This window comes from Heterocephalus glaber, unplaced genomic scaffold (assembly GCF_053883595.1).
Source record: "Heterocephalus glaber isolate CG9 unplaced genomic scaffold, H.glaber_assembly_v1.0 deba00001472, whole genome shotgun sequence".
NCBI lineage: Eukaryota > Metazoa > Chordata > Mammalia > Rodentia > Bathyergidae > Heterocephalus > Heterocephalus glaber.
Genome location: NW_028258315.1, coordinates 45,551,562 through 45,565,187, shown reverse-complemented (window position 1 = coordinate 45,565,187; position 13,626 = coordinate 45,551,562). Strand labels below are relative to the sequence as shown.

The 13,626-nt window shown below is 43.6% G+C and overlaps 1 protein-coding gene across 11 annotated transcripts in view; it reads left to right on the top strand.

Annotated features, from left to right (window-relative positions):
• Lrig1 (leucine rich repeats and immunoglobulin like domains 1) overlaps positions 1-13,626 on the top strand; it is a 128,218-nt gene that overhangs the window by 86,387 nt on the left and 28,205 nt on the right. For 8 of the 11 annotated variants that reach the window (XM_004854172.4, XM_087181325.1, XM_021266008.2 and 5 more), the window contains 3 exons: positions 8,871-9,008; positions 10,699-10,842; positions 12,650-12,793. In XM_004854172.4, the coding sequence (XP_004854229.1) occupies positions 8,871-9,008; positions 10,699-10,842; positions 12,650-12,793 (426 nt within the window). The remainder of the gene's footprint in view (positions 1-8,870; positions 9,009-10,698; positions 10,843-12,649; positions 12,794-13,626) is intronic. The other 3 variants (XM_087181326.1, XM_087181322.1, XM_087181321.1) reach the window with 1 other exon arrangement.

Genomic DNA, 13,626 nt, shown 5'->3' with positions numbered 1-13,626 from the left:
ATGTATATAAGACATAAAAATAGGCAGAATTAATCATGGAGGGTGGAAAGTAGAGGTTCTTTTTGGTTTGGAGAGAATAACAACTAGGAAGCTAACCAGATAAATGACGCTTCGGGGGTGCTTATGGTGTTCTCTCTCCAGCAGTAGTTACATGAGTGTATACCTTTTGTAAAAAATAGAACTCAGCACATGTAATTTATACTTCAATGAAAATGTCTGCAAACAAAACAACTGCCAACACTTGGCCATATGGCCTGCCTGTTGGTACTGTATTTTTTTTTTTTAACAAAGGAGAACTTGTCACCTTTATTTTGTTCTTAGGGTGGGTATCAGGGCTGATCTACCCTGTAGTGAATTTTACACTTAATCAGTAATATCAGGTTTTCCAAATGACTCACATTGTCTGGGTTCCAGGTGTAATATGTTAAGCCACATGGTAGCTCCACGTGCTAAGTATGGTCGCTGGTAAGCCTTCAGGTCAGGGGTGTTCTGTGACTGAACCACATTCCCTCCCTCGGTATCCTCCTTTAGACAAGGTCTTGTCATGTAGTTCAGACCAGTCTTGAACTCACAGTGTTGGCCAGACTGGCCTTGAACTCAGAGTAATCCTCCTGCCTCAGCCTCCCAAGTGCTAGGATTACCACTATACACCACCTTGCCCAGCTGCCCAACCCTTTTTATTTTTTATTTTATCATTCTTTGATGCAGAGTCTTAGAACTGTGGAGCAGCACCATGATGAGCAAAGTGCTCTGGGTATCAGAGCTGTTGAGGTGTTGCGATTAACTGTGTCTGCCAGGATCACTGTGGGGAATGGTGCCAAGTAGGGATGGAAGTGGAGGGGTGTGGCAAGTATATTAAAGAAATTTTCCCCATTCCAGGGCTAGATTGTGTGAATGCTTATGTTTTAGCCAGAGGTCCAGGCAAAGCAGAGAGCTATAACTTGGATTTTGCTACCTTGTTAAGTAATTAAAATGATGGAAGAGTTGTTATTTCTGGTTAGAGTCCACACTCAAGAAGTGGACAGTCAACATAATAGTTTGGATGAATCAAAGGTCATCCCAGCCTAGGTGGTGGGGCTGGTGAGTTAGTCAGTTACAATATATTTCAGAATAATTGGCAGAACTAAAAAGAAGAAGAATGTATAGAGTGTGGGTCTCTGTGTTCTTTGAGATAATCTTGTTTGGCCATCCATCTCTACTGGCTCCAGTTCATCTTTTAGGAGTAGACTTGGGTTCTGTTTCACTTTTTGAAGAGGTACAAAATACATTGGTAGAAAAGATTGTGATTAGTGATGTCTGACATGGGGCACTGAACGGAAAATGGGAGGGTTTTTTTTTTCTCTTTTTGGTAGAGAAATATTTAGCCCCATTTTGCAGATGGTTAAGTCAGAAAGAGAAACAGTGATTTATCCACACTTCCAAAATGCATTAGGGCTAGAATTACAGTCTGGGTCTCTGTCCCCAGAAACCCAAATTGGTTGCCATGGTATTAACAGGAATAGCCAATCCTGGCCCACTGCTTATTTTTGTAAGTTAAAATTTTAGCGGAACACGACCACACTGATCATTTACATAGGGTCCGTGGCTGCTTTGGCACTACAACAGCAGAGTTGATTAATCCTAACAGTGACCATATGACTCAGGAGGCTTAAAATGTTCGTCATTTGGCACATTATAGAATAATTATGCTTATCCTTGGTGTAGACAATAGGTTCATAATTTTAGGAACCAAAATTTATCTGGTTGACCCACCTCATCCTTCTGCCTTTGATCTCACCCTTTCTTCCTGGTTGTTTATCTGTGACATGAGATCTTTTCCACTACTAATGACAATACCTTATAAACCAGGCTTTCACAGAACCATAGTGGAACAGTCACTTATGATAAAGAGTTTTAAGTGTGGGTTTCAAATGCTTCCATCTGTTTTATTGTCTAATTTAACATTGGCTCTGAAAATGTAGCAAGCAGGGAGAGCTTATCTTGCCTGTTGTCCACCTTTGAAGACTGATTTTATTTTTGAAGTCTTAAACAGGTGTTGGTTTAATACACTTCTGCTGTATTAAATTCTCCTGGCCCCAGAGGACAGGCTGAGTGGTAAGCTGACACTTGGATGGAGGCAATGCCATGCGGCGAAAGGCCACTATACACTTTCCCCATGCTCCAACATACAGAATCTCTAGTTTTGTGAGTGTTTCTTTGATGAAGCCAGTAAGAAGTGTTCTTAACACAGCACTATCCTTCACCTTGCGCTGTCTCCATCTCTTTCGTAAATGTCCATGGATCTCTTTGCAGCTGTACCTGCCCTGGGAATGAAGGGACTCAGCCCAAGCTCATATGCAGGTCTGTGAAGACATGACCTCAAGGGAACCATCTCATCTTTCCATGCAGAACATGCAGAGTCAGAACCATAGCTTTGTCTCTGTATTGGCCAGTGTACACTTGCTGCTCATCCAAGACCCCAGGAAGCAGATATACAAGCTGGGCCACCTGGCCAATTTACACAGACCAGTCTGAGATGAACAAGAAATAGCTTTAGCTCGGTGGCACCATGTCTGCTTCATAAGTGCAAGGTCCTGAGTTTGATTCCTGGTACTGAAAAAAAAAAGAAAAGAAATAACTAGTATTTTATAAAATGGAATACTACTCAGCCATAAAGAACGAGAAACTAGACATTAATAGCTAAGTGGATGCACATTGAGGCCATACTCTTAAGTGAAATAAATAGGACACACATCTGTAAATACCGAATGGTTTCTCTGGTGGGAGAAACTGAAAGTTTAAGGATTAAAATGAATAATTGATAATGGGAAATAGGAAGAAAAGGTCCAGGAGGGTAGGGGAAGTTGGAGGGGAAGGGGAAAGGAAAGAAGGGAAAGGAAAAATTATGAGAAAAGGAAAAAATGGAAACAAAGTCTTTATAAATAGGAAAGGGTGGGAGGGGGTGAAGGGAGGACAGGAAATGGAGAAAAAATAAGAACCAAGATACATCATGTAAAGGTACAAGTACCCAATGAGAAATGTAAATGTTTTGTAAACCTAAAATGTACCAATAAAAGAATCTAAGGAAAAAAAAAAGAAATTGCTAGTGTTCATAGCAGCCCAGCTTTGCTGAAGGTTTATGGTTGTGATCTGGGGTCAAGCCCTTAAGATTCTGGCAGGAAAACCTCTTAGGCTGATAAGGAGTCATGTTCCCCTGGGTTTGCATCTCAGCTCCTCTTGGTTCCCATCTGTATGACCTTGGGTAAGTTCCAGTATATCTCTGAGCCTCAATTTTTGCAGCCATCTAAGTAGAGATGATAACAGTACCTATCTGCTATGTGATTTTTATTGCTGTGTCACACAGGGCCCAGTACATATATGATAGGCATTCGGTAATTGGTCAGCAATTGTTAAAGAGCACTTGGAGCTGGATTTGGAGATTACAAAAGTGTGCATGGATCTTTTTGGGAACTAGCCAGTTGGTTTTTTTTTTTTTTTGGTACTGGGGATCGAACTTGGGTCCTTGCACTTGCACAGCAGGTGGCAAAACCACTGAGGTAAATCCCCGGCCCCTAGCCAGTTGGTTATGATGTGAAGTGACTGATGTGAAGGCCACCTGTGTTTGTATATGGCATTTAAAAAATGAACTGTTTCATGAATTGAATGCTTGCTTGAGTCAGAGAGCCAGCAGATCATCTCAGCAAGGTAGGAAGGGTTCCATGTGAGGGTTTGAATACTACTGTTTCCTCCAGCCTGTTTGGAGGGAAGCTTGGAAGGAGATACCTTAGATGGGTTGTATACTTTTAGAATGGTGGTGGTGGTGGGGGGGGTTGTACTTGAGTCATAGACATAAGCTTGGCTGTGGGAATAAGAAGGTGTCATCCATCCAGTTGGGGTCCATTTACTTATACATTCACTTGCCAGAGTATCTCCTATAAATTAGATCCTCAGCGTGGTCCTGAGGATACAAATGTGACTAATAAAAACAGGAACTCAATTCATTGAGGTAGGTCTTGTCAGCCCATGGGGCATAGGAACTTCACACTCCCAGATTCACACCTGTGAGTGGTGGTACCTGGAATTTGACTTGGGTGGGGCAGTGCCCACAGCTCATGTTCCACTGTGTGCTGCCATGTTCCAGAACAGGAAGCCCTTCCTGGTCTTGGGTGGAGTTGCTGGGGTCCTCAAACATCTAAGCAGTGGTTCTTGCCATGCAGGGAAGGGCTGCTGGGTTTGGTAGGAGCATAGGGCTTCCAAGTCAGCTCTGCTGAGAACAGGACATTTAGAAAGGTTCGATCCTGGCCTTGCTGCAATTAGAATGTAGAGACCTACCCTGGGACAGATGGTGATAATTGTGTCCGCAGCAGCTGGGGATGTGGTGTTGGAGTCCTGGGGCTCCCTGTAGCTGCTGTGATGTGTACTTTATGTTTGGGCAGTCTTCCCTCCTGGCACTCCTGAGATTTCCTGACTGAGCTCTTCTGCGCAAATGCTGATGAGTTCCACATCTGTGCTGCCCTCAGCCTTTCCAAATTTAACCTGTATTCACTCTGTGATTTACTCAACAAATATTTATTGAGCATGTACTCCATGTCTTATGCTCTTCCAGTGGCTGGAAGCACAGTAGTGAACAAAGCAGACAAACATTTCTCCCTTCCTATTGTCACATTATAGTAAGAGAGAAGATTGTTGTACTAGAAACAGGTACTTACAAAGTATGCTACATGACAGTGCTACTGAGAAAATAAAGCAAGGGAGTGGAAAGTGTGTGTGTGCATGTGTGGGTATGTGTGCACTGTGGTTCTAGAGAGGGTGGCTAGGGAGGGTCTTGGTGACATTTGAATAAAGACAGGAAATATGTGAGGGCTTGAGACAGGTGAATTTCAGGGAGAACAGCATTCTAAGCGGGGAAAACAGCATTCTAAGCGGTGAGAACAGTGGGAGGCTAGGTAGGTTTGAGGCAGATAACGTGGGCCCTGAGAGCACTGTAGGGCCTTACTCCTAAGTGAGCCACAAGAATCAGCATTTATTTTAGGCAGGAAAGTCCTGTAAACTGTCTTGTGTTTTGTTTTATTTTTAAATCATGGTAAAATACACATAACATAAAATTTAACTGTAGAGTTCAATAGTGTTAAGTACATTCATGTTGTGCAGCTGATCTCAGAACTTTTTCTGTCTTGTGAAACTGCAACTCCGTGTCATTAAACAACAAATCTTCATTGTCCTCTTTCCCCAGTCTCTGGCAACTGCCTTTCCACTTTCTGTTTCAGTGAAGTCAGCTGTTGCAGATACCACTTATAAGTGGAATCATACAGTATTTGTGGTTTTGTGATTGGCTTATTTCACTGAGGATAGTGTCCTCAAGGGCCTTAGTTGTTTCAGTGGCACATGACAGGATTTTCTTTCTGCAAGGCTGAGTAATATTCCATTGTATGTATACACTGAATTTACCCATTCTCTGCTGATGGACATTTGGGTTGCTTTACCTTTTGAATAGTGTGGCTAATGCTACTGGGAACATGGATATACAAACGTCTCCTTGAGATCTGCTTTCATTTCTTTTTCATACTCTTAAGAGGAATTGCTCCACATGATGAATGTGTTTATTTCCACAAACATATACTAATGAAGGGGGAAGAAAAGAAAATTCTATAACATGTACTGTAAGAGCCTATTTATGTTTTAATATATTTGAATATATTATATTTATCTTTAATATAAAGACCTCACAGTTTTTAAAAAGTGGAATTGCTGGATCATATGGTGAATCTGTGTTGAATTTTATGAGGAGTCATTTTACTATTTTCTTCAGCAGCCCCACCCCCATTTTACATTCCCTCCAGCAATGTACACTTGTTCTATTTCTCCAAATCCTCACCCACACTTACTACTTCTCTTTTCCTCTGATGGTAGCCATCCTGATGGGTGTGAGGTGATAGCACAGTATTTCCTTGATGAACGCTGATTTTGAACATCTTTTCATGTGCTTGTTGACCATTTGTAGACCTTCTTTAGAGAATCATCCACTCAAGTCCCTTGCCCATTTTTAAATTAGAATATTTATTTTCTGTTGTTGAGTTGTCAGGGTTATTTATATAGAATCATCCAGGACACCTTATGGGTAGCAAAATCCATAGGTGTTCAGGTCCCTTCTATAAAATGACCAAGTATTTGCATATAACCCATTTTCACCTTCTCATATACTTTAAATCATCTCTAAATGACTTTTAATATGTAATACAGTATAAATACTATATAAATGATTGTTATACTGTATTATATAGGGGATAATGACAAAAATGTTTACATGTTCATTACAGATGCAATTTTTTTCTGAATATTTTCTGTCTGTACTTGGTTAAATCCACAAAGGTAGAACTTGCAGATACACAGGTGACTGTGTTCTGGATGTGATCCTCTTATCAGTTATTTGATTTGTAAATGTCTCCTATTCCATGAGCATCCTGGCCACTGATTTTTATTAACAGAATCTCACTGGGCTGGGAATAGATAGCAAGTGAGTAAGGATGGAAGGTGGTATAGCCAGTGGCCTGCTAGCCTGGCTCCCTTCTCCAGAGGTCTGGACTAGAAGATTATGATCACCATTTGAAGCTCCCCAGCTGTAATCTGCAGCCTTCCTGTTATTCTCTGGTGCTTATCTCCAGATCGCTGCCCTTTCACCTGGCCCACTGTGAGGCCTCCCCTGCCTGGTCCCTCCTCACTGCAGCATCCTGGTCACAGGCATCTGTCCAAGCAGCTTCTTCCTGGCAGAATAAAGTGTGACCCCCTTGCTCCTATCTCCAGGGCTATCCCTTCTGCCAGATGGTAAACTTCTCCCAGTGTATGAAAGAGATTTGTCTTCCTCAAAAGTCCTTTGTGCAGAATAGGGGCCCATGATGTGTTTGAGTCTGTGAATAAATAGACTGACAAGAAAGAAGAAAAAGGTATAAGACAAAAGACAAAGATGGAGGAATTGAGGAGGTGATGTGGGGGAGAGGAGAGAGTCAGGGAAGTTTGAGACATGCCAGGGCTCTCACAACCATCCCCCAGGATTTTGCCTGTGCAAAGCCTTGGCATGCCAGGTCCATCATTGTGCAGCTTTGGGTGAAGGAGCCTGGTCCCAGATCCTCTTTTCCTGGCTTTCTGGGACCTGTATTCAGAGTTCCAGCATAAGGCTCTTGCCTTATTATTCCCCTCTTGCCTGTATTTCTTGTTCTTTTTTTTCCCCATACCTACATAATAAGGATTTTCTTTTCTTTTTTTTTAGAATCAGAAAACTGAAGAGACTATCTTTATTAAAGAATTTAAAGAACTCACAGAAAGTAGCTGGTTGGGGGTGGTCCTTCCATTCCAGAGAGGGATCTCTGGGGGCTGAGTTTTGCCCTTGTAAATGGAGTTTTGAGTTGGGGGCCTGGGAGAATCAGGGAAGCAAAGGAATCGTGGAAAGTAAAGGGATCAGGGAGAAGTGTGGAGCTTCTGGGCATAGGTCCATGTTTATGTCTCTTAGGACTGATTTGGCCAAGTGTTTGTTTAAAGGAGATGCCATTTGGTAAGTGATGCCTGGCTTGCTTGTTTTGTGTTCCAAAATGGTCAGATTGGCTGGAGAGCAGCTCTGTTTACTAAGGATGGGCCTGAATGTGTGTCTGGAACCCATGGGGCTAGTACTGCCTCACCATATACCTCTTAGGTTTCTACTATTGGAGTCAGAGCCACAGTGATTTGAATGCCAGGCAGAGCTAAGTCCACAGCAGGGCAGTCCCCACCTGGATTGGCATTCATTATCTTTTTCCTCATTAATAACTGCTGGTTGCTTGGTTAGATTGTGGGCTTGACAGAAAGAAGGTTAAAGGTCCAAATAAGTTATGGTGTGAAGTACCTTTCTTGGACCGGTAAACACTGACTCTGACCTTAATGTTGGCTGTATGCTTCAGTGTGGGTTCAGCTTAGATCATCCACTCAGGTGTGTCCAACCTATAGCCTGTGGGTTGGACACACCTATATTATAATAAAAACATTAAAAATAAAAGATTTTGTTACGTATATATATTAATTATATTATATTTTATACATGGCCTGAGATAATTGTTTTTTACTCAGTGTGGCCCAGGCAAGCCGGGCATCCCCAGCCCTCAGCTGCAGGTTGCATACACCTGGCAGACTGACAGGTTGTAGCCCCATGTTTCAGATGCAAAAACCGAGGCACAAAGTCATTAAGAGTGTAAAGGTAAGGGGTTTATTCTGGCTACACCTAAAAAGTGAGCTTTAATTGTCAGGATTTTGCCATCATTATCATCATCATTTTTTTTAATCTCCTGTGTCTCTTTCCATGGCTGGCACTGTCTATGTGAGCTGTGTGTAAAATGTGAGCTCTGTAACAGTGTCTTATGTTGGATCAAACTGACCACTGGGCTCTGATGCTGACAGTCCTGAAAGTTATTGTACTGGTCTGGGTTCCAAAGAGTATAGATGGGAGCTGAGTTGGAGCTGGCTAGTTGCACTAACTCATCCTTTATGGTAGTTGTATCAGTGGGTGCTGGACATGCCATTCTGGTCTTAAGTGTTTTTTGGTTTTTTTAAAAATAACTTTATTATCAAACACACATTAAGTGGTCTTAAATACCACCTTTGCTCTTGCCCCTGGGCAGAGCATCTGAGCCAGTACTCTGGCAGACAGCCTGTCTCAGACATAAAATCCAGCACTCTCTCTAGCTCCTAGCTAGCAGATAGTAACTTGATGGGAGGAAGAATGGGAGATCACATATTGAGTGCCACTGAACGGTAATTTTTATTAAAGAGCACGGCAGCTAGTAAAAATAGTGGAGGAGAGCATAGTTTTAGTTTCCTCTAGTTATTTTGCAAAAATGAAATGCTCCAGTCACCTCCCCTTGTTTCAGGCAGCACAATAAGATTCGAAGTTTGGAGGGGAGTCATCTGAAGGCATACCTGTCAGTGGAAGTGTTGGATCTGAGTTCAAACAACATCACAGAAATCCGGAGCACCTGCTTTCCACATGGACTGCGCATAAGAGAGCTGTAAGTACTTCTGCCTCCAGACAGCCTCTCTGCTTTCCAGCCTGGTAACAGCCTTCTAGGTCCCCAGGTCTGACCTTGGGTGGATGCTTCCTTTGCTTCCCAGTCCTACTTGGCTGAGCCACTGGGACAATACAGGCTTTGGTTTTCCTCAGCAAGGCAGAGAGCAGGAGCCCCATTTATATTTACTCCTTGTTTTTCTTTTACCCATCTTCATGCCCCATCTCATGTGCAGTAGAGAGTAGACAGGAGTAAAAATGTTAAAACCCAAATAATCTACTACTTGTTGGTAGGGAAATGTTTCTTTGGAGAAGAATCTAAACACCTCCTATAAAGAGATATTTTCCGATTACCAGTGAGTAATTTTGGAGCTCATTTGCAAGGCTGGTGGAGAGGTCATCATGACCCATCTTTTCAGGAAAGATAAGGTTTAGCCCATGAATTTTACACGACTTGGAGGAGAGGAGCAATTTCTTTGGCTGCATCAATGTACCAGAATTGGGAATAGGAGGACTTGGCTTTTGTTAAGTCCTAAGTGGGGGCTTTCAAAAGGTGTCCAGCTGCCACCTGACACTTCCTTGTTTGGGACAGATAAACCACCAACTGCTAAACTGAATTGCAGTGGCCTTCTTTCCCTTCACAAAAGTGGGAGGGACTTTCTATTTTGGCAGCTGGTGGCTGGTATGTCTTCATCACACAGACTGTTCTTCTGTAATCTGGAGTGTTAGGAACAAACAGTCCAGCTTCATTTGCTGAGAATCCTCATGTGCCTTGTCCTGGGCCTCTGCCTGATGGAGAGACCACAGGTACCTCGTCCCCTCACTCCATGGTGGAAGTTTCACTCTAGTCTTTTTCCTTTTCACATAGGCCAGAAGCATCCAGCATTTGTTTGGGAAAGGCAGTAAGAGAGATGTTGGGACTAGCTTCTCATAGGAGTGCCATATTGTTCCTTCCTTTTTTATTACTTGATATGATTTGCACACAATGAGATGCATGCATCTCTGTTGTTTGCTGCAGTGCCTGTCTTCTCTGTGTGGTTGTGGGAGGCACTCTTGACATATCTAATCTGTAGGCACCACAAGAAAGTATTGCTTGTTTTCTAAAGCACTTGGCACAAGTCTCTTTCATGAGGGTGTTTCTTTGAAGCATTTAAAATTATTTGAACTGGTTTATATATACTTGTTATGTAAGTCATGCATTGAGACCCACTTCACAAAGACTCTTTCCCCAAATTGGTGAATCGGGACTGACCTTGCTTCTTAATTTTCTTTCTGCTTCCTAGGCTGCTTCTTATCAGTCTGGGATAGTAGGGGTGAGGAAGGAGTCCTGCAGGTGGCTCCTGAGGATGCCACTGTGTGGCTAGGCTGGTGTGTGAGAGGGTTTTAATGAGGTGTGTGATTGTCACTCCCACCTTCTTGGGCCGACCAGCTTGAAATACAGTGTGCTGTGACTGAAACAAGGCTTGCCTTGAGGCCTTTGTTGGACAGTCCTGACACTTCTGTTTGTCTGGTTCCCCACCTGGGAGTCAGGACAGGCTTCAGAGCCTTGTGATGACAAATGTCTCATCAGAAACTTGTCCCTCTGGGTGTGCCTTAGTGGGTTTTCCCAGCTCAGACCCAGCTGGGTCCTGTGTCTGGAGCAGAATGAGGGAGGCCTCCTGCTGCACTATATTTTCTGTCCTGAATCATTCTAGCAATCTGGCAAGCAACCGCATCGGCACCCTGGAGTTGGGAGCATTTGATGGTCTGTCACGGTCGCTCCTTACTCTTCGTCTGAGCAAAAACAGGATCACCCAGCTTCCTGTAAAAGCATTCAAGTTACCCAGGCTGACACAACTGTGAGTACACTTTAATTAAGGTAGAAAACTTTATGGGACTGCATTTTCCCCAAGGACCCCAGACCACATGCAACTCCTTCCTCGCTCCCCTTCCGTAAAGCTGTACATAAACTATCATTAATGGCTCTTTGGTAACACCTAATAAAAGCAAATTAGGAGCTGGGTCTGGTGCTGGTGGCTGCCTTAGATTACTGAGGAAAAAGATCCACTGAGTATATATGTGCTTGTCCTTGCTGACATCTTCCAAAATGAAATGAAGGATCCTGCTGGTTAATGCTTAGGCTGTGAGTTCAGTTTCTTATTTATCTCAGAGATTTTTAGTGTCTTTTTTTGTTTTTGAGACAGGATCTCACTTTGTAGTGCACATTGGCCTTGAACTCACTATGTATTCGAGGCTGGCCTCAAATTCATGATGATCCTCCTATCTCAGCCTTCCAAGTGCTGGGATTACAGGTGTGTGCCACCACCTCCAGCCTTTTAGTGTCATTTAAAAAAGTAGCCACAAAATCTATACCTTGGGCACGAGAGCCTCTGACATTTCTTGGACAGTTTGACAGGAACTTCACATAGCTAGAGATAGTAAGTAAGAGATGGTCATTGCCTTTGTCTATCTCCTAAATCTTACAAGGTAGCTTACTCAATTTTTTCTCTTAAAATGACTTATTTAGATAGGTTTGCAATGACCAAAGCCAGTTGTCCCCCCAGGATGGCATGCGATTTTAGATTCAAGAAAAATTTCATTAACCAAAACCTAATGAAGGATTTTTATTCCTCCCATCAAATTATCATCTTCTACCTAGGTGCTAGAGAAAGTACTGGATTTCTCTTCTTCCTTTCCTCTTTCCCCCACTCCTCTTCCTCCTCCTTTTCTTCTTGTTCTTATTTTTAGTAGAAAGTGTGTGTCAGGAAAATAAGCTGATTTTGGAAATTTGGTTTAAACAGGACAGAACACTTGTTGAAGGCCCAACTGCTGGCAGGATGGGGTCCCCAGCCTTCACTGCTGCATATCACCTTCCCTGGCTGGGGAGTCTGAGTGTAACTCTTCTCAGTCTATGGAGAAGGTTTCATTGATGTGAAGGAAGCTGCGTAGGAGACAGGGTCAAGAGACACTGTGGAAGTCTTTGGGGAAAACCAAGGGCCTTCTGGTCAGCCCTGGGTTCTCTCTGTCCTTGCTCCAGATTTGCAAATGGGTACAGCCCACACAGATTCCTGGCATCTTTTGGTCAAGTGAGGCTCTGTTACATCAGGGCTAAGTTACCCAGGCTGACACAACTGTGTCACACACACACAGCCCCTCCCCACCACCATAGGCAATAACTTCTCTCTGTATGTGGAGGTCCTGTCAGGTGCCTTCAGTGGAAAGCATGACTGCCATTTAATACCCAGTGGTTAGGACTTTCCTGGGTTGAAGCATCTGGTGTGGATTTCTATTGCTGAGCTAAGAGACCTCACCTAAACAGTCTACCTCCTGAGTCATGCCCATATCTGGGCTGCAGAATCATGAATGGTGCCTGTACCCCTGAGCAAGAAACATACAGTACTCATGGTTCAAGGTCCCCCAGGCTCAGAGATGGCTGTGGACAACTCTGTATGCTGCTCTTTCCAAGTTGACCTCAATAGTCCATGACAATAGCGGCTGCTTGCCCCATGAGGCATAAATTGGGCTCCTGTTGAAAATCCTGGCTCCTTGGTACCCCTTCACTGCCATTTCCCCATTGGCTGGAAACCCCAGCTGGGCCTGCCTGGAATGCTCATGGGTGGGATGTGCACATGGGTTGCTCTGACCCCTTTAGCTTTATCTCTTAAGGGACCTCAACCGGAATCGGATTCGGCTCATCGAGGGCCTCACATTCCAGGGGCTCGACAGCTTGGAGGTGCTAAAGCTTCAGCGGAACAACATCAGCAAGCTGACTGATGGTGCCTTCTGGGGGCTATCCAAGATGCATGTGCTGTAAGTATAGGCAGATCAGGGACGTGGGTGGGTTCTGTGCCTTGTGTGTGTGTGTGAGTGTGCATGCGCGCGCGTGCGCTCGATGCACATACATCCGAGCATTGGGTGTAAGAACCACCCCCCTGGACTCGGCACCCTGCCTTCAGATCTATCTTTTTGGATTGGGCCAACCTGCGGGTGCTTTTCTGCCTGAGCAGGAACTTTCCTGGGGAAGGTTTCAGTGCTTTGGACCAGGAAAGGTGGAGGAGGCAACCCTTCTGCTATTCACCCCCTCTTTTTCAGTGAATCCAGTCTACAGAGCAAACTCCCTCCACACAACCTCCCCACTCCCACACTTACAGGAAGTTCTTTCTGTCCCCATTTGGGCTTGACAGTCTTTCGTGATGTTCAGGTGGGCCAAAAATGTTTGGTTCATCCTAGGAGATTTATTTCTTCTGCCTTGTGAGCTAATGGAGGCACTTGGTGCAGATGTTTGGCTTTTATCAAGGGAATATTCCCTTCAGCCAGATGTGTACAATAGGGAGGGAGGAGAGGGGCAAAAGATATTAAAGGAATTAAGATATGTTATGTGCAGGTTTCAGCTTCCTATAATGAATGTGAACATTATGTACTGCATAATGATAAATACTGCATATTTTAATAGAAATAAAATATTTAAAAAGATGTGTATAACAGCAGAGCTGCCTGCCTGCCAGAGTAACAACAACAAAACAAAAAGGTACAGAATTTTTATCCAGTTTACCTGAGAATCAGCTGCTTCCAAGCATTCCTTTTTCTAGTTTTCTTGTTTCCAGGTTTGCTAGTGGCTGCTCCCAAGTTAACACACTTGTACC